The following is a 20,734-nucleotide window of genomic DNA, read 5'->3' as shown; positions in this document are numbered from 1 at the left end:
AAGTGAGTATCGATACTTGTTACGCTCGCGCATCTTTCGCGCGTTATCTATGGTCCCGTGTCTTTTTCCGTTACTCTCCGTAATATCGAGTTTCCGATCTATGTACCATCTGGTCGACGTAGAGATCGAAACTAGAAACACCTCTCTATCGATAACTTTTCGCTTTGACACCGACACGATGTACGATATTTCAAAAATTAGCTTAATTATCGATATACCGATATGAAAAACGAGGTCAGCCTGCGTTAACGCGTTAACACATTCCCGTACGATAACGATTCGTATTCCTTTGGCTCAACTTATCTTCCATTCATTTCCGTTGTTTCTCCACGACTCGCGCCGATTTTTTTTCTTTTTTTATCATATTTATGGCAATTCACCCTCGCGCGTTTTCAGAGCTCATCGATCGCGTGCTACGCCATGTTTCTCGATCGACTAATTAGAACTTGTGTTTTGATTTCACGCTTCGCGTTCGTCGTATTATCGTTCGAATAAGGGGTTCGTGTATTTTCACTACGACCATGAAAATACCGCGAGATCGACTGTAATACACGGACGTTGGATCGAATGGTTTGCCTATTACGTCGTAATACCGAGAAACACAGACGTTTTATTTTCTGGAATGGATCCGTCTACGAATAAGACAGAGAGCAGCTAATATTTCTTGGTATTCTTAATTAGAAATTTTGTATCTTCGAAAGAAAAAGCTCGAGATCCGAATCTTTGTTTCCGTAGCGTGTGAAGAGCAACGTAAAGGCGTCTGCCCAAGTAGCAGGCCCTTGCATAGATATCAAGATAGCGGAAGCCAGGTCGTAGAAGGAAAGGATTCGTAGAAAGGGGATGGTTAGCGAGGACTTTTGAGAATTACATTTTCGATGTATATCTACGTCCTCTTGATGGCGAGCTTGATGGTACATGGACTGCTAGAGTCTGATCTTTGCAACGATAACATCGCAGCAATAAAATTTGTCCACGAACGAATTTAAACGCAAGCGTGGATCGTCTTTGACGGAAATTTTAGCGAAATAAATCGGTCTCTCGAGTATTTTCTCTTTGGCGAGATAGAAGGCAAGCGTGACTTGTACGTATAGTTCGAAGACGACGAACACTTGACTCTTAAACCTTAAGTTAACGAACCTTATTATCTAGGAAGGAAATTATTTAACCGGTGGCGATCGGAAGAACGAAAACGGTTATGAGTATGTAGGCAGTGATACGAAATTTCCTTCCGTGTTTCTCTCGAAACGCGACGAATCATCTGCAAACCACAAAAACGTAAATCCTCGACCAATGGCTCTGACTTTCCTCGTTACGTGGAACAAGCATCCGGAATGAAATATCGTTCGATGCTTTAAAACGCGTAAGAAATATCGAACGTTGCGAGCTAGAAAGTTGCCAGTTATACGTATTTCGATAGGGTCGATCGGATATTCGTCGAAGTAACAAGTATTACAGGATGTGTAAAATGTCGTAGGTCGGCGGATGGACGTGGTAGTAGTTGGAAAGTCCGAACACGGAGGAAAGAACGAACTGGAAATCCGTCGTCATCGGCGTCGGCGTCGGCGAAGAAACGCCAAGTTGACGAAAGTAGGCAGATTTGCGCGAAGGAAGCGAGAACGGAAGAAGAGTGTGACACGTTACGAACCAACTGGGAGTGGGAAATCGTGCAAGCGAGAGGAGAAAAAAAGTGTACATACGTATATCTATCGAGTGGCATCGAGCAAATCGTTGTTCTCCTAGGAAGGTCGCTTCGAACATGTCCATCGGTGCTCTCTCGTCAACTTCTTGAGGCGTTACCTTTCTCCCTCGTCTGCAAACTGATTTTCTGATACCTCGCGTAGCGAAAACCTCGTGCCACGTACACGAACACGAATGCCACCTGCGATATTCTTACATCGATTTATATTTATTCGTTTCGATAATTTTCTAGAATCGTAACGCGTGTGCGGGTTTAACTCGGTGGTGAAGTTCCGTTATTTGAAAGTTGCTGTATATCGTCAAATCGCGTTTCTTTTTGCCCGGAGGGAATGTACTTCTTGTTGTTGGTTGATTGGTGCAAGTGAGAATAAAAGTTGGTGTTGGTTGGTCCTGTTGCGACGAAAAGATTCGCGGTTACAAGATGATACTGCTTCGAACGACTTTGATGGTGCTGTTCACTGTGATGGCTACTGGGGCACCGCGATCTTCCGTCATTTACGCGGACGACAAAGTGGTGAGTTGACTGAACACAATTTTCCATTACTTGTACGATTAACTCGTAAGTGGTTCGTGGATGGTCATTTTCTCGCGTAAATGGCATGGTACGCCACGAGACGGAGTCGTCGTCGCACCCCGTCGAGTATTTTCCCAATTAAACGAAACGAGAATTACACGAAAGAAAATATCGCTGTCTTTTCATAGATACCATCGCCTTGTCTTAATAGTTACGGGTTAATCGTACCCGTTTTCATCGCCGCGTCTTCTCTACGGGGTAAAGTCGTAGCTCGTTATTTTACGCGTGGGACGTATCTTTTATCTAGAAAGTTGCAAATTTCATTTGCTTATATTCACTTTCGTATTAACGTTCTATTCGTCGTTTATTACCGTGATTAATCATTTTTCGTATAATCGAAATACTTGGGAAAAGTTGAGCGAATTAAGATCGATAACGGTTGCTTTGCTTCACGGTTTTACGACAGGACTTTATTCCGACAGGATCTTCGAACGAAATGGATGTCTAGATCGTCGTACGGTAACGCATACTTTGCGTCGCTCTTGACGATCCATCGACTATTTTGGATCAAATCGAATAACAAAGATCTCGTGCAAAGATAAAGACAATAGCGTGGGTGCTGACGTATAGCTCAAGAGGGGACATGGAATATAGGGATTAATTATTCGTCGCATCGTCCGATGAATTTTTAACAAGTTTGGCGATACACCTCGAAAGCCCAGCTTCTGTTACCTGTTCCTTTGTTAATTCGACGAACGATTATTTCGTCGAACAGCAACTTTTACTTTACAACGACTAAATAGAAAAGCTTAAAAAATTAATCGAATCCGACACCGTTCGTTTTACAAAGTACATATATTTTTATGATTCACTATACGTGACTGTAGCCTTTGTATTAGAATAAGATAAATCTTCGCGTCGTACGTAATACGATGTTTCGAACGTGATGTTTGAAAAATTTTGCTAGTAGTTTAATTTTATTCGGGTTCTTGGAAGTACGCGCGTGTTAATTCGAATAGTCGGGAAATTAGAACTTGAAACGAGTGCGTTGTTTGTTGGTTGTATTAATTCGCAATTAGAAGCTTTGATCCGTGTTTACCGTACCTCGTAATCGATACCACTACCTTAGCGTAGTACGTGGTACTTGTTCGCCTCGCGTACGCCTTTTCTAATAAATTCCTTAGGTAGCGCGCGTTTAAAGGGAACTGCACACTTTTGGTTACAACGTAAATTAATATTATCGACACGTTAAGTAGTAAGTATCTCGATAAAAAGTTACGTCGATCAGACTACACCCAAAAAGTATAGGATTCCGTTTACGAAAAAAAAGAGGAGAACGTCGTTATGCGAAACGTTGGATGAGATCGTAAAAATGCATACGCGAAGAATTAATTATGCGATGCATGTACACGCACATTGTGACACTTTCTTCCATTTCTAACTGCTTTAAAAATACAGAACGGCGCTGTCCCACTTGCGTGCGATTGTGGCTGACGCTTTGCATTTTCTTTCTCCTTTTTCACACGAGATCTGTTAATGCTAAAAGCGAGGGTTGAAGTTTCGGGGGGAAACGTAGGAAGTCGAACACACGGAATACTAAATTAAGGGCCACGAATGTTGCCCGTTCAAGGACACCCGATCTGCAGTTTGAGCCATACTTCTCTCACGCTTCCATCTTGTTCGTGTCTCAGTGAAACGACTCGCACGAATATTTAAACACCGATTAGTGCGCGTATAGCGGTATCAAGGAATCGATGGTATTTTAACGCATCGAAGCGTCGATCGTAGGTAGTAGAGGCTTATTTAACGCGTATAGCATTTTACACGACGAACGACAAAGCGAATAACGCTTGAAGGCGAGTTTGATGGTGCACGCTGTATAAGAAAGTTTGAACGCGATTACGGAAAATATATTTAACCCTGGTAGCGTGTCTAAGCTCACGCTTAACTCTTTTCTTTGCACGGTCTCGAACGCGTGTACGTGGCATTACTTCGTTCGTGTGTCACGAACAGAGCCAGTTTGCGAATGTGTGCCGAGATGACTAAGAGCCAGTCAGTCCAAAAGTCGCGTATATCGACTGCGAGCTTTCAGACGTAGCGCCTGCGTCGTCACAACCCTCCTTCCTGCGTAACTATTTCTTTCCTTCGTTTCCTACTATCTTCCAACCAATTGTATTTATCGAGTATTTTACAACCGACTAATCTCCGACTGTCGGATTTCATAGCAACCTCGTATTAATAACTCGTCGACACCGTGTACCGATGTGAACAAGACACGATTACGAAGATCGTCGACGAAAGTCATAGACGGGAACGTAAAGATTACGGATCGATGCAATTCAACCGCTGCTTTTCTCCACGATTGACCAATGTAGCGATATACAGCGACAAGTTAGTTATTTTGGATGCGATCGTTACGATAATATAATATAACGCGATAAATGCATGACCACGCGAACCATAGACATCGTCCGATAGATATTCGTGTGAAAGAGGCTTAATGGGCGTCGTGAATCCCGCTAGGAGAGAGTGGATTTTATCAGTGGAGGCCTTCGGCCTTACTTCGAAACCATTAAGCCAGGCATTTATATGCAATCGAGGTCGTTAACTGCAGGAAGCGCCGGCGCGTATACAGAATGCTTCGGCTGTGTGTCAAGATGTGACACACGCACTTGTGCCCTCTGTATAAGCATGTGCGTACGCGTTTGGTCAACGAGTAACTCGCGTTCGAAACATATCCTCGGTTAGTATCATCTTTAAATACGTTAACCTGTCGCGCTCGAAAAATCACCATGTCGAATAAAATCGTCATTACAGACGACCGATTTGTCGTCAATTTTTGCGTTCGAACCCGGTGTTTGCGTCCTATTACGTACTAAAAATCGAGCAAAGTGTCCGGATACTAAACTGACGGGTGACAGTGTATGTAGGTTACGTTGGTCTGTACGCAAGCAACGCGTCTAGACGCTAATCAAGAGAGGGCACGTGTGTGTCGTCGCGTCATTTCGTTTTGTTCCGTCCACTTTGAGCCTGACGAGCGAGCGTGGCGTTGGGGAAAGTCTCCAGGGGAAAAACGGCAAAGAAAACGACTTTAGGTCGCTGCTCTTTCGTTCGAACGTGCCTATTTTCTTGTAAATCGATATCTCGCGTCAAATACGCTTGATCGTAATTGAACATCCAGCTGAACGGGTAAACAGCTGTAAAGTTTGTTCCGTTCTATCGTTTCTAACGTCACTGATAACTAGCATTTTATTAAGAAACTTGCTCGATCGAACTTGTTTAAATACGTTGTCGTCGAGTTCGTGTACATTCGCACGTGACCAAGATACATAGAAGAACCGTATTATTTATCGATATTAGATTTTGCTTTTTCGTTCCTATTACACATTCCTATTTGTTCGTTTTCTCGTGAGCGGTATACAAAATATTCGTCGTTGAAATTAAAAACGAAAATGGTTCAGGCGACGTACAATTACGGTGAATGTGGGATCGAGCCGCTTCTAATGAAACAAAGTTCCCTCGTAATTACGGTCGACCCTGAAAGCTTGATACAATTTCCTTCAGCGAGTGTAATTCGTATAGTTTGCGCGACACTTTCACGCTCGTACTACCGCCACTGGCGGTAATTTACGCGCTTAAAAATTTGCCCTCGAATAAACGATAATAGATACGCCGATGAAAAATATTGCCCGTTATTCGTTTACTTCGAATAGTGGATTACGCTCGATTCGTAGGTATTGCTTTCACATAGGAAACGATAAGAGGCAAAATCCTGCGTAAACATCGTTTTAGCGCGTTATATAACCGGTGAAAGATTTCTGTCGCGTTGCAATGCAACGTTGACTTCGTGATCGGTTTCCAAGATTCCAGAAGCGTGTCGTCTCGCCGTTTGACGATCGATAAATCGTGCGCAAGATCGAGATACAGCGATGCGTGACTCGGTGGCGAACGGAGAATCGAAGAATAGCTCTGGATCTCTATATCGGATCCGTGCGAAACGGCCAGTCTGGCGTAATTAGTAACACATGTGGCGAGCCAACTCCACCCATCGATAGACTCTGCCAGCTACAAAAACTCGAGAAAAATCGATCACCTTGCCTCTATACGATAAGAAAAAATGCCTTGTTGATTCTCGAATACGCGAGTGTCTCTAGTTATTTCTCTAACGAACTGTCCACGTGTATCGAGTGATTTTGCGACAGATATTTTTTTGCAGTCGCGCGCGTTCGACGCTTCGTTAGAAAAACGAAATCTGCGTTTAGGTAGATCGGGCAATTTCGACGAACCTTGCAGCCCTGTTGCGATTCGTTTGCCCGGAAACACAAGGTTTATGCTAATTACCGATGGTAATTATTCTTAGGGTTTATTTTATCCAAAGAAGAAAGACGATTCGTTTGGCGCAGCTGTGCGTCTCAATTAAAGATGAAACTTCTTATTAGTCATTCTGAGATAAAGTACCAAGGATTAGTCAGACAGGAAAACGTCGCGATGACAAAAGCGTTTTTGGTTGGACGTACCGACTCGTATATGTGTATTTTTAATTTTCGTGGTTTTAACGTTTGTACATACGCGCGTTTCGTTTGTTCTCGCGAAAAAAAGCAGATTTTCAGTTGCGAATTTAAAGTTTGCAGATAGCGCGTGCCATTGCCTATGGTGAAATCGAATTTCTATGGAAATCAGTTTGCAAGCTTCCAATGCGAAACTTGGTCGCTACTCGTTCGTCACTGCTAAAACCGAACAAGCCGAATCCCGACTTTTTCCGCCACTAGAAATTTTCATTCACTTTGAAAAATTGTTCTGCCGTTTTATGGAAATTCCGAGGAACTCTCTTCTTTACTATCGCTTCCTCTACATTTCTCTACCGCCTGTTAGATTTTAACCTTATCTTTTTTCTTTTGGCAAATTTCTACTTGGCCGCGTTACTACTCGACATTCGTTCGTACGTAGATTAATATGCCACTGACGATTCGTGTATCGAGTATCTTATCGGAGTACTCTAGTACTCGTTTCCATTTTCGAATATATCGTATTATGTACGTACATACGTACCTACGTAGAGTATCGTCCGAATAATTGACAGTTTGATCGTTAGTTTGTATTTTATTACGAAATTACAGTCTACTGGAATTCAATTTCTTCTATTATTGATCTACGTGGCAAACAGATGTCGGTTCTTTTTCAAAACTCGAACTATGCGATAAAATATTTCCCAATTGGAGGATAAAAACTGTTACATTTTCTAGCTTCCGAATGTGTGTATAAGTTTTTAAACGTTTCGAAATCTTTTTCCTTTTCTTTTTTGTCTTACGGTCGGGTTTCCTCGGTAGGTTCGCCGCGGCTGTGTCCGAAGCAGCCTTAAACCCGAATCACACGGGCAACATCCATCGTCTGCGCCAATCGCGTAACGGCGCCGCTGCGATATACGCGCTCGACGCTTGCGTTGATAATACACATATGCCACATGCCATAGATCGTCGCGGAGTATCGCGCGCAGATGTTCCAGCAATAATTACATACATCGTTTCTCGTAGGATAAAATGAACAAATTAATTCGTTGCTATTGGTAACGTAGAAAGTCGAGCGTTGTTCGAATACATTTTTCATTGACGTCGTTCGAGTAGTTTTATCCGCGAATCTCGCTATTATTCGTTATTTAAAACTTGCCATCTGTTGTTAATTATTCGCATATTTGTTCCTGAGTCCTCGTTGTATCGGTATTCCTAAAGCGACAAAGACGAATTAATTTTGCGAATGAATAACGTTATTCGTCATTCACGAATAACAATTACTTTGTCTATCTTCGCTTGTTACTCGTCGTACGAATAAAACGTTCGCTTTCGTAAATTAGGATATTTGGTGAGATTAATAGGTACAAATTAGCTTTCAAACAGTTTCAAACAATTCTTGAAATCAACAAAGAGCAACAAGATGTTTGGGAGGTATCGAAGGACATAAGTAAAATTATTAAATGTTGGTTTCGCGTCAAGTATTGACAATCCTATATTTCTTCGTCGTTGTAATGTCCAACGTTTAATATTAATCTTGTATCTATTGTTTATTCTTTTTTCGAACGGACGCCCGTGGATGAACCGACTGTCGTGAATGGAGGGTGCGACTACGCCCTTTGTTCTATCTCGCTCTCGATGTCGTCTCCCTTTCTTTCCTCTTTCTCTTTCTCTTTTTTATCACAAACTTCTTTCGCTCTTTGCATTTTAGCCGTTTCTCTTTCCGTTGCTATACCGCACGCGCTCTTTTCGTTCGTTTCTTCTAACGTTCGCTCTCCTTCGCTCCTATTCCTCTTTTCTAGCCTATACATGTAGCGACGTATTCAATGGCTATACGTTATTTCGTTGACCCATTCTTTCCTCGTGGTTCGCATCGCGTTCAGCGTAACAAATATTTACACGGCGCAGCGGATGAAAACGGGCCGTGAAGTTGTCACAGCGTGGGAGCGGTCTTTTCAGGCTCGAGCATAAATTCGTTTAAGTCACCCTTCGCAGGAATACCTTACGGGGCCGGAGAATAGCAAAACAATGAATAGCAGCTGTAATCTTTCGCTACAACTCTCTTTTCCTGCTCGACGGTTAAATACTCTCGTGGTGAAATAACGTTGCTACGTGGAAAATAAACCTTCTAGGAATATGGGCTGCCACGATTTCATTTTCAGCCATCATACGTTAACGATATTTGCAAAAACTTTTACAGTCGACACGTCGCTCGTCTACATCGCACGATTAGGAATACGTTTGGGCTACGCGAAATTAACGTTTGCGGGAAGTTTGCGTATGCACGCTGAATACGATAAAACGTGGAGATGCGGCGATTGTAATCCGCAGCGGCTACTTCCTTATTGCATTTGTCGTTTGTAGAAGAGAACGGAATATAAGGTTGAAGCGATTCGAGTATACACGAAGGAAACCGGATGTTTTCTGATTCATCGTTGACCAGCCCATGCTCGCAATTATTTGCGGATGCGTGTACTTACGGCGGTTTCGTTTCTTTCTTCTTGTAGAATTTCATCGTATCTTGCACGTAGCGCAGCCACGATGAGTAAGGAATTTATTAGTCACGAAACAACAGTATCCTTAACGAATGCTCGAGAAAACGATGCCTTCCCTGCTGCGAGGATCGATAACTGTGTATGCATATATATCGGTACACGCTGGTAGCACGAACGAGGGAAAAGAAGTCGAAAATTCGAGAATTTTATTTTTTACACCGAAAGCTGCACAGGCAGTTAGCGAAATAAATTACGCAACGTACACTTAGCGCCGATACATTTAACGCTGCTTCTTCTAACGCCGTTCGAAGCTTCCGGGAAAGAATTCCTTTCCTTCCTTCGTTTTCCTTCTGAACTCGGCTCTTTCCTGGAAGTCTGGAATAGCGTTAGAAGAAGCAATGTCAAGCGAATCGGTGCTACGTGTAACGGTGTTGCGAATAGCGACGATCCAAACCGTAAAAGCTTCGAGAGATTCTGACTCGAGAGCAAATCTCGTTTTCGCAATTCTGAAAAACACGCATCTGTCCTTTTGACAGAATTAGCGTTGGTTTCTATCGAAGTGGTGTTTAAGATAATTGCACGTGTCTATTTATTTTCGACGTACCAGCGTATCGTAGGCAGCTGTAACGTTGAACAACTTTCCGCTAATACGTAGAGGGCTAGCCGATCCATCGTCGATGGCTGTTTGCACGTTCCGAAAAAACGGTATGAAAAAGCTCGAAATGATTCTCAAGTGGCAGAAAAGTCCATGTTCGTGAAAAGAGATTGCTCCGGGAACAAGGCATTGCATTGTGCGAGTCCACGAGACTTTACGTTTTTAGGTAACGCTCGTAAAAGTTGTATCGCGCGGCTAATAAACGCACTTGACGTTCGCGCGACCTCTTAGATGCGTCGAAAAGAACGGTCGCTCGAAAAACAATCGAGGCCTTTGTACTTCGTTATAACTTGTATCTAGGGGAAAAAGCCGAATAGCGTAACCGTAACGCAAGAAACGGATTAACGGGAAGAAAACTCGCAAAGTTTTACACGACAGACAGATTATTTCGATCGACGATTCGGATCTTAACCGAAATCATCAAATTCCATGGCGATTGGTCATTGCCGAAAATGTGCGATAACTAATTTGCGTGATTAATTGACACCGGGAAATTTGTTCTTAGTGCAAGCTGCATAGAAGCGAATTTTCTCTCCTCTTCGGTCTCTAGATCGTTAGCAGTGATTTTCGTTATATCAATTTCAAATCGAATCGATCTCTTTGCTTTAAGCGTTGAATCTATCGCGATATCTTTCTCGAATATTCTTTAACGAGCGAAACAGTTTTAGAACGATTCGAGTTTGACTCGAAGGAATCACTTACGAGCTACGTTAATTAAATAGAATTTGATCGTAGAAACCGTGACGCGTCGTCCAGTTCTTTCCTCTAAAGATTCTTTTTAACGAGGACGCATTTCCTAAAGAGGAAATACACCTTTCTCTTCGAATAAATCCGATTAAAGATGACTCATTCGTTTACTCGTTTGACGAAATTTTCGTACGAGGAAAACAATCTTTTATTCGCTCGAAGTTGTTCGTGGAATGTATTTGTTCATTCGTTTCGCATCAACGAGTTCGCAGAGTTTAATTGTTCGGTACCGAGAAATTCGGTAAGTTGTCGAGATTTATCAAAGCACCAGCCAGTAGATCGATATTACGTCGAAAATTGTGTTATTCTTGCCTAACTGTCTGTATTGCCTACGGTACTTCCCACGAATAACTTGACGAACAACTTATGCAAATTACGTAATATTTTCGTCTGTTCGAAGGAGTAGCTCGCTTCTAAAGATTTTCTTTGAAAAGACGAAGACAAGTACTGTAATTTATATGCCAGCAGGTATAGCACGTATCCGGTATTTTTCATTCGATCGAGCGAATTAACATTAATCGAAAATTGATCGGAGCAGCGACGAAGCGAACGAATTCATACGTGAATTTCATCGCGAGAACGATGACAAGACACTTGACTTTCAGAGGCCGGTGACTCGATATACTCTAACGATTAGTCACCCAGTTCGACTTAACGGTAAATTAAAAGGTCCAGGTCTTATTGACAACGGTAATCGTCTCTGCAAGAATGCATTTAACCCAGGAAGTCGCGACGCTTGATTCTATTGTCCGACGACTGGCAACAACGAGCCTACGATTACGTGTTATAGGCGCCTACGTTGTTACATATTGGGATCCTTCAGTTTCCTGGGTACGTTAGAATGTCCGAAAGGCGATTTCTAACTTGTCGTTGATAAACGATTCGACAAATTGTCAGATTTACGAAAATCACGATTCCAAGTTTTCCATGCGTTCTTTTATTTCAAGTAAAATTGTTAGAGACTCTACCTTTATGGTGTACGTAACGACTACCCGCATCGAAGTGTATAGCAAAAATAAAAGTAGTATGTACATAGTCGACAAAAGTAACGGTAAGAAAAGCGTGCTCGCCCTCGAGTTAGGCCGACGGTGGAGATATCGCATTGGTAAAATAGAAGTCCGGTGACCCGGTGCACGCCGTTGCTGGAATAAATTTCAGCTAAATATAGGTCGTTGTAAAATTAGATTCCTCCGTCGGAGTTGACGACTAGCGGCGGTCTACACAACTCCTGGACGTATCGGGACGAACAACTCGCTCAATCGGCTTTCTGCTGAAGCTTCCATGAGTCACGTGTGGCTCGTTTAACCCTTGTCGTTCTTCCAACTTTTTATACGCTTTATCATTCACCATTATTTTCCTCGTTACTTCTGCGATTTTACAAGTTTTCGATACGCTCTGCGATCGTTTTAACCAAGAGGAATAAAAAGTACACGAAGATACGCATCGTCGCGTCGCGTCGGCTCCCTAGAAGAGCGACACGTCATCCGCAAAAATCAACGCTAACGATGCTTTCCAAATGATAAAATGAAAACGCCCATGGGAACGATAGCGATAATTCTTTTGCATTTCATAGACGCACCAACGTAGAATGTACATGTGTGTGCACATTGTTAATTTGTTTCGTCGACGGTATAAATATTGTACACTGCGTATAATTGAAGAGAGTACGGAGAAATAACGAAATTACGTACGGTAGCTATAGCAGAGAATCTCTGTTAAATGTTAATTTTCTTCTTGTTCGAAGGCGATCCTTTCCTTCGACGACCTATCAGACCACTGGAGTACTAGATGTTACAGCGATATGATACACATCTTGGAAAGCTGTATACGTTGGAAATCGCGGGGTTTACCTTAAGCCGTAAATGTCGCGTTGCCTGGATACGTGGCTGGTGATTATGTTCTCGAAACGACGAGGAGAGCTAGCTACCTTGTCGCGAACGATTAATCTGTTCGCGGTGGCTACTTCCAGAGAAAAGTTTACATCGATTCCACTAGTCCGTTGAGATACGACGCGCGTCCGAGGATAGTAAGTAGGTACCCGAACATGCTGGTCGCGTAAACAGTAAACGCGCACCACCTCGTACGAGTTATCCCTCGAATAGATCTGTCGCTCGCGATTGTTTGCAGTTTGCAGAATCGCAGCTCGCCAACTGCGGTCGCCACCATTAGAGATGTGCGCTGTTTGCATAAAGTTGGCTGAAACCGAATTTAGGCCAAGTCTGTCTCAGCGATAGAACTATCGAGAGATTCTAGAATTTTTTTTATGGACTTTCGTTAAATATCGCAAACCGAAGAAGAGTACGTCGCATCCAGGTCCTACGCGTTGTCACGATTTTCTACGAAATTGCGCGTTTGAATTAGAAGTCACCGATACTTATCCCCACCCATCGAGAAACAAATAGCCGACATTGAAGTTGATATGAAAAGTTCGAGTTCGCTGGAATAGAATGTCGACGCGTTTCTACTCGATGGGTTGTGTGTACAGTGACAGCCAAAAATATTCAGACACTACAGTGTGACTTTATGGCTCGATATATCGGTTGTTTATAAAGCAGTCGTCCCAATTATTTTGTTAATAATAAGTCGTATTAATATTAATAACAATTATCAAAAGAAATAACGTATTTTTGGCTCACAAAGATATTCGGATACCGTTTATTTTTATTATTTATTAACATAATTTAGTATTATAAAATGACTACGTGAGGAAATTTGTACAGTTTATTTTAGAACACGTTTTAATCTGTTTGACGTATTGTTTAAAATTTTTTAAAGACATTCTACGGATATACACGCCCATTCGATTTGGAGTTTCCTGAATTTTCCTGTGTAATTCGTCTCGTGAATTCTCGATTCCGGATCAAAGTCCGACGATTGTCACGGAGATGAAGAATTTTGGAGCATTTATACAGGGTGATTGGTAACTGGTGGCACAAGCGGAAAGGGGGTGATTCTACGCGAAAAAAGAAGTCGAAAATATAGAACAACAATTTTTCGTTCGAGGCTTTGTTTTCGAGAAAACCGACTTTGAATTTTCGTTCGGTACGCGTCCACTTTATCGCGTCTCGTTATAACGGATCTCACTGTAGATCGTTGTCTCGATTGACGTTATTTTTTTAATTTTTTAAATCTTTAAATTTTTAAATTTTTATTCCATATCTTCGACTTCTTTTTTCGCGTAGAATCACCCCCTTTCCGCTTGTACCGCCAGTTACCAACCACCCTGTATAATAAACACTGTAGCATAATGCGTGCCTTATGCTCGGGGTCGTCGCCCTGACGAAACTTACGACTATTATTAATCCCCATTTCCTAAATAAATTTTTAACTAAATTGCTTTTAAATACGTTTAAGTAAAGATTTTTATCCGTAATGTTGTCAACGAGCACCAAATTTCCAACTTCATACGAGGAAATTCAGCCTCGGACCATCACGTTCACTCCCCCTTGTTTCATCGTACATCTTGTATTCTTGAAATGGATTCTTTATTCCGTTTTCGCTACACCAGAGTCCTTTCGTCGAAATTGTAGAGATTAAATTTGAAAATATTACGCCTTTCCATCGTGACTCATCCTTAGAAATGAGCTTCTTTGCAAATTCGTTTCTTCCTGTTCGTCTTATCGATGAACGATCGTTCTCTAGCTACTCTTCCGTTGTAACCAGTTTGCCTGGTCGTTTCCCGAATTGTTTCGGCCGAAACGTTTTTCCAGCTTTTTTTCTAATAACTAACTATTTTTAAAACACTTATTTGCGGATTTTCTTTCACTTTTCGGATAATTCTGTTTTTCTCTCTCGTACTTGAAAGACTTGGCGCGCCAGTTTGCGCGATAGATCCAACGCAATTTTCGGAATGAAATCGTCGAATGATATCCGCAACAGTACTTGGGATTACACGAAGCGCAGCACCAATTTCACGATAGGTTTCTCCCTTTCCCCGCTGGAAAATTACAAGTTGCCGCATATCGACCGTCGTATTTTTCCTTTGCGACAGATTTTGGACAAAGTCACATTTGCTACTGAGGAGTAGCAAGAAGTCATGGACGTCTAATGCATCTCTAAATGCTATTCATAAACAGCGCGTCTTCTCTGCCTTCTTGGAACATAGGATTACGAGAAAGAGATAGAGAACAGAAAAATGTAAGACGTGTTCGAACGTATTTATGAGCTGGATATACGACACCATTTTCTTCGGCAATTTTTCAATTCAGATTATACGATGCATGTGAATTTTTAATAATTAAGTTACACGCTTTTACTAATACTAACGAATGACGCGTTATTAAAAAAAAAAATAACCTGGACGATTGCTTTGTAAAGAAGCGAAATATCGAACCATAATGTTAGTCATAGCGTAGTGTACGAATATTTTTAGGGGTCGCTGTATGTAGTCTACGTGCGTGACTCATTCGAGGAATTACTTTTCGTGGCAGACAGATTGATTTTCGACCGTCTGAACGCAACGTCTGATTCTATACACGCAACTTTGCATGTCGTTCTTCGATTGCTTTTCATTTCCGTTTCGTTTTTACAGAAACATTCTTTTATCGGATTATCGAAAATCTGAAAAATAGTGGCGACATTCACAGCATACACCCTGTAAACCATAAACTCCGACTAATGCGAGGTATCGTCGAAACAGTCGCTTTACAAATTGCTTTATTTAAAATAATGACGAGGCCCGCTGATTCCGTTCTACTCGCCACCTTATACGTATCGCGTGCTGTTTCAGCGCGAGAACATGGTCGTCGAATATTTCTTGCGTTATTGGAATAAACGAAAAACAGGGAAACGGAAAGAGGAAAAGGGGAGAAAATAAACGCGCGTGGCGAGCGAACTAGGAAAATTAGACTGGTTTACGAGTGGAGCGCGTGTACGCGTATCGAATGGCAGGGTGTGGTCGTGGTCGTGGCCGTAGTCGGCGCATCCTCGCCGTTTCTAAGGATTTACTCCCGGAACAAGTTTCGTCCTTTCAGTTCCCCGAGTTTCCTTATCTTTTCTCCAATCTCTCGCGTTTCGCTTACTTTCTTTCCCCTCGGACTTCACCATACAACCATCGAATTCTTATAGACCTTGCTGAAATTTTGGCGCTCGGTCGTTCACCGATTAATTTATTTCGCGTAATATCTTGCAAACGCAAGTAAGCAAACTGAAAAAAACAGAGAGTTAACTCGATAGATGCGATTTCGTGCCCGAAGGTTCGCCGCTTCGAATTCCGATCGATTTTCGGTCGACGCCTCTGCAACTCGATTTATTTGTAGCGTATCTGGTGCTTCGGAATACACCTAAAACTATAGAGGTCCGTCATCATCCCTCGCGCTCAGTCAGAAAAGCTCGTTCTACCAAATCCAGTCGCTAATAAGCCCGGAAATTGATGGGACTCGAAATAATTAATGTCGAAGTAATTACTTCAAGAAAAACTCTACATCTTTTCCTTTGTATACCCGGGATCTGGAGACCGCTGTTACGAAGAGAACAGAATTTAATGCAACGAAAGATTCTAAATAAGGAGAGGTGCATATTATTGTGTTCTTGAATATAAATTTTGTTTTGGATTACAACGTCTAGAAAGAAGAGAACTATAAGCAGATTTCTATTGCTGTTTCTTGTTGCCTTCAGCTAGAGTTACAAGATTAACTTTTTGGTAATGTTCTTTCCTGTCGCATCTTCTGTCGTATTCTAACACTATAAGAGCGAGGATCTGGGGATCAGCATACATTATATACTTATACCTATACCTTTATTTCACTATATTTTTCTATTACAAATTCATCCACTCGTTCTTCTATCAGTCAACCTCGACAGTTAAAAACGAACGAACGAAAATACAATCGACGTGGTCTAATGGGCTACCACGATTCGTATTTTTAAGCATCTCGTGTACCACTGCGTCGAATGTAAAATTTAAACAAATAAACGATCGTGTCCGGAAATAAACGCTGGGAAATGGTACATTGTCGCGACCGTATGCCACAAAGTTTTCATCGCTATGTAAAATCACAAATTCTTTCGAATAAATGTGAAAACCGATCGTCCTTCCTTCCTTTTTCGGTTTGTCCCGATTAAAAGGCTCGTCGTATCTTTCTTTTTTCTTCTCTTCGTTATTATTTATCGTTTCTCCCTGCAAAGTTGCACGAACGAACAAACAAAACGGACGGATGGATAAACGAACGAATAGTCAGTATTTTAACCAATGGATACTAATCGATAATCATTTTCCGTCGAGCCGAGGCGGAAATTTCTCATTTCATTCCGGAAACGTTCCAGCCGGATATTACCGAACGCGGTACAAGTGGCCGAAATGAATGTTCGACGATAAATCCTGCATCGTGGTTTCGTTACGATGCAACTGTACAACTAGACTGCACGAGAATTCGGTTTGCGATACGGTCGTTCGTCCACGATCGGTTTCCAACTTTCGAAAATATCGACGTGACCTTTGTTTCGAACGAATTTATTCGTGTTCGCGTTTCATTAGGTCCCATTTGATTTCGGCTATTGCCTTCCATCGTTTCTAACAATCTTTCCAACCATCGTACAGGCCTGTGTACTTTAGTCGCGCGCAGTTTCTTTCTACGTACTTTGTTCGATTCCCATTCACAGATCTTTCTATTGTTACCTTCGTATGGATATACGGATACTTTGTTCTCGTCATAATCGCGGAAGAACAAAGAGATCGCTGAGAAACCATCCGCGCAGCGATGAATCAAACAATGACTAGATTATTTTTTGGTAGCCTTGAACGACTACGATTGATAATTCTTGCTCTGATAGTCAAAGTGATTTACACAGTACGCACAAGGTCGCTTATGCGTAAAACTGACCGGTGAAACAGAAGAAACGTAGAGTATCGCGGTATAGCAAATATGCCAATGTCGAAACGAGGATGCAAACTTTTCTTCCCCTTTTTCTTTTTAAAAATAACGCGATACTTTGATAGCTATCTTTAGCGAAATATGGACGTATGGCGAATAATGTCAATGTAAGAGCCAATGCAACGTTAAGATCATTTACCGAGAGAACGGTTCGTTTGCGACCCATGATACTTTTGACTTTTTCGTTCCTCGTAACGAGTACCGCGCGATTCGATGAGAAGAAACTTTGACTTTGATATTCAACATCGGTGTCATTTTTGCGATATCTCTTTTTAATGGAAAACAACGTCGTCCGATTGAAAAGCGTCGAATCGTGCGCGAAATCATCCGAAACCATGACATAATTCTTGAACGCCGTTTTCATATCGTCGTCTACGAAATCAAGCTGCGGTACGATAGCGGTTTTGCGAAGAGTAGCAACTACGTGTACGGTTGACGTGTGCCGACCGAGCTGGTGCACACCGATCTACGGATCGCTAATTAGTTGCCTGTTTTAGTCACGTTTCTCGTTGCAATACGAGACGCGTAGTTTGGTGGTTGGCTGATAGCTTTCAGAAAGTTAGACTTTTAGCTATCGAATGAATTCGTCGCAAAATGCTTTCAATAGTGGATTAATAACAGATAAAATAGAATTATACATACGTAAGCACACGTATACCTCGGGACGAATTGATACAACCAAAATCTCTATCTAGAAAAATGGTGTTCGTGTCTGCGTCAGAGCTACACATCTCTTCTCTGGTAACTAGCAAGGGAACTTCGGTAACCCGAAAATTCTGATTTCTTTGAAACTGCGCAGGCTTGTAGGGGATCTCGAAAGAAGTATCGTGCAATTCTTTTCTTGCTCATTTTCGATTCTTCGAGGTAGGAACACCAGGTTGAATGGAGATAGGTGTTACTTTATTTCTCTCTGCATCTTTAAAACTGTAGTCGATCGGGGTTAGGATAACAAATGGTTAGAATAAAAATTGTATGGTTTTTTTACGCTTGTTAAGACGATGCCATTAAAGCGATAAAAATTTGTCGTTTAAATAAAAAATCCGCTATGGTTATTGCGAAAAATTTCGAATTTCCTGTTACGTTGAAAAGTACGATAGCATAGATGTAGATGAATATGTTGAATATTTGAAACTTGTCGGATAAACTGGTGTTTAAATAATTTTAACCGATACGTGCATCTTGCACGCCCATCGTTGCACTTTGAACGATGCGTTGTATATTTTTATCGTACGACGTAAAATAACAATGATATCTGACAATCAAGCGTAAAGTATCCGGTGCACAGACCTTGCAAATTTCTTGCTTTGATATAGCGTTTAATGTGTACTCGCAGATACAATGATATTTCGGCATTTCGTATCATATACAGTACCTCGTAGCACTTTGTTCACATTATCCGACTGGTTTAACATATTCATTCGCAATTACTTTACATATATTTCGACGTGACAGAAGATCGAAATTTCTTCGCTATAACGGCGGTGGACTTTTCGTTTAAACAACAAATTTTTACTATTTTAATATCATCGTCTTGTAAAGCCATTCGATTTTTGTTCTAACCATTTTTTTATACGTGCTATAGTTTTAAAGATCTATGGGGAAAATAGAGCAACACTTATCTCCATTCAAGGGATGTTTTTATTCTGAAGAACCGAAAAGGGGCAAAAATGATTGTCCGATAATTCTCTGGAGATGCCCACGAACGCGAACAGTTTCAAAGAAATCAGAATTTTCGTGTTACCGAAGTACTCTTCTAAGTAAGAAACGAAAGAATTTCACTTAAGAACGCGTAACATTTCGAAAAGCTACATTCGTTTTGTAATTGCCAGTTGCAAGCTGAAATCGAACATCGTCGAAAGTTAGCAAACACATACAACGTGTGTATGGCTTGAACGCGTGCTGTTAGATCATGAATGGACACTGGTTTCTATTTATGATGATATTTATAATAACTAGGTTACTGCCTTCCGCTATTATCACTTCAGATACAAAACGTTTAACTACGGTATTTTATATGCGACTCTACGTACCTAAGCCGTGGTTCTATTATTTTCGTTCGTTTTTCATGGATATTTTGCTCTTTTCGATTATCGACGATATCAAAAATAACATCTGGTTGAATACGAATAGAAGATTATTCTTTTACACGTAGGATAATTGATGGAAGAACAGCAATCGATATCGCCAAATTATTTATCGAATCGATTCGAGGAATTTACATTGCAGTCATGGTTGTCGATATCCGCCGTCGATTCCATTGGGCAGCTTCCGGTTACGCAAGACGTTTAGGGTTCTGTCGAACGGTCAGCGGAAGAGGAAACGTGTTCGGAATAACATCGGATGTGAGAGAATAACACGACTGTAAGGAAAGGAGAATTCAGTTTGGCTGTGTTCACGCACGTTGTTCCTTTTCTTGGCTACTCTCTTAACTCGTTTTCGGGAGAGCCTCGGATGCGAGATCCGAATACGTAAAACCGATTTGGCAAATCGGACAGCCTCCTTCTTTTCCTTTCTTTTGTTTCTTTCCCTGGCCAACAATTCTCAGAGATTGTAGGAAAATTGAACAGTCGATATTACGGGCGATATTTAAGGCAAGCGTTCGCTTTTTAGTAAAATTATCGCGAGTTGCTCTCGAGAGTATTTTTCGCAAGTGGAGCAATGGTACGTTTACAGCGACTGCTCGAGTCGCTATTAGGCCGGGGCTACGCGAACGTTGGACCAACTCGACAATGTGTTGCATGGCCTGCGTTGTAGAAATACACTCATATACGAAAATGTGGCACATTTAGCGTTGTGTGGCTGCATCTCTACAACGTCACGCAGCGTTGTCGGTCTAACGTTCGTGTAGCCTATTTAGATCGCCTAGTCATTCTCAACGCGGTGTCCACTTGCGAGAAATTCTCTCGGAAGCAACTCGCGATACTTTTACTTTCAAGTAAAATACGCACCTTTATACGCAACTATTTACATAGTTCGTTTTTGACGAGGTATTTGAATGACCACTGCGTGGTCTCAGGTCTGACGATTAATTGCCATTTAACCCTGGTACATATGTACATCCAGGTGGGTTTAGCCAAGTTTATCCGAAGGCTAGCAACTAATGGCCGCTAACGGGAATAGAAGACCAGTTAGCCAGTACCTTAAAGCAAATGGCTAGGGGTGAAAAGCTAGCAAGGCAAAGAGACACAATGTACTCGCACGGAAGCTTTAGAGAACTGTAGACCGAACACAATGGACCGCTGCAGTGT

At 41.7% G+C, this 20,734-nt stretch overlaps 1 protein-coding gene across 1 annotated transcript in view; it reads left to right on the top strand.

The window, feature by feature from the left end:
- The first annotated feature begins 1,872 nt into the window (after positions 1–1,872).
- LOC117207932 (matrix metalloproteinase-2) overlaps positions 1,873–20,734 on the top strand; it is a 104,050-nt gene continuing 85,188 nt past the window's right edge. Inside the window, exon 1 of the mRNA XM_033448655.1 lies at positions 1,873–2,212. Within this exon, the coding sequence (XP_033304546.1) occupies positions 2,120–2,212 (93 nt within the window). The 5' untranslated portion in view covers positions 1,873–2,119. The remainder of the gene's footprint in view (positions 2,213–20,734) is intronic.

The sequence above is a fragment of the Bombus bifarius genome, unplaced genomic scaffold, assembly GCF_011952205.1.
Source record: "Bombus bifarius isolate JDL3187 unplaced genomic scaffold, Bbif_JDL3187 scf7180000008047, whole genome shotgun sequence".
In the NCBI taxonomy this organism is placed as follows: Eukaryota; Metazoa; Arthropoda; class Insecta; order Hymenoptera; family Apidae; genus Bombus; species Bombus bifarius.
This window is presented reverse-complemented; position numbering and strand designations above follow the sequence as displayed.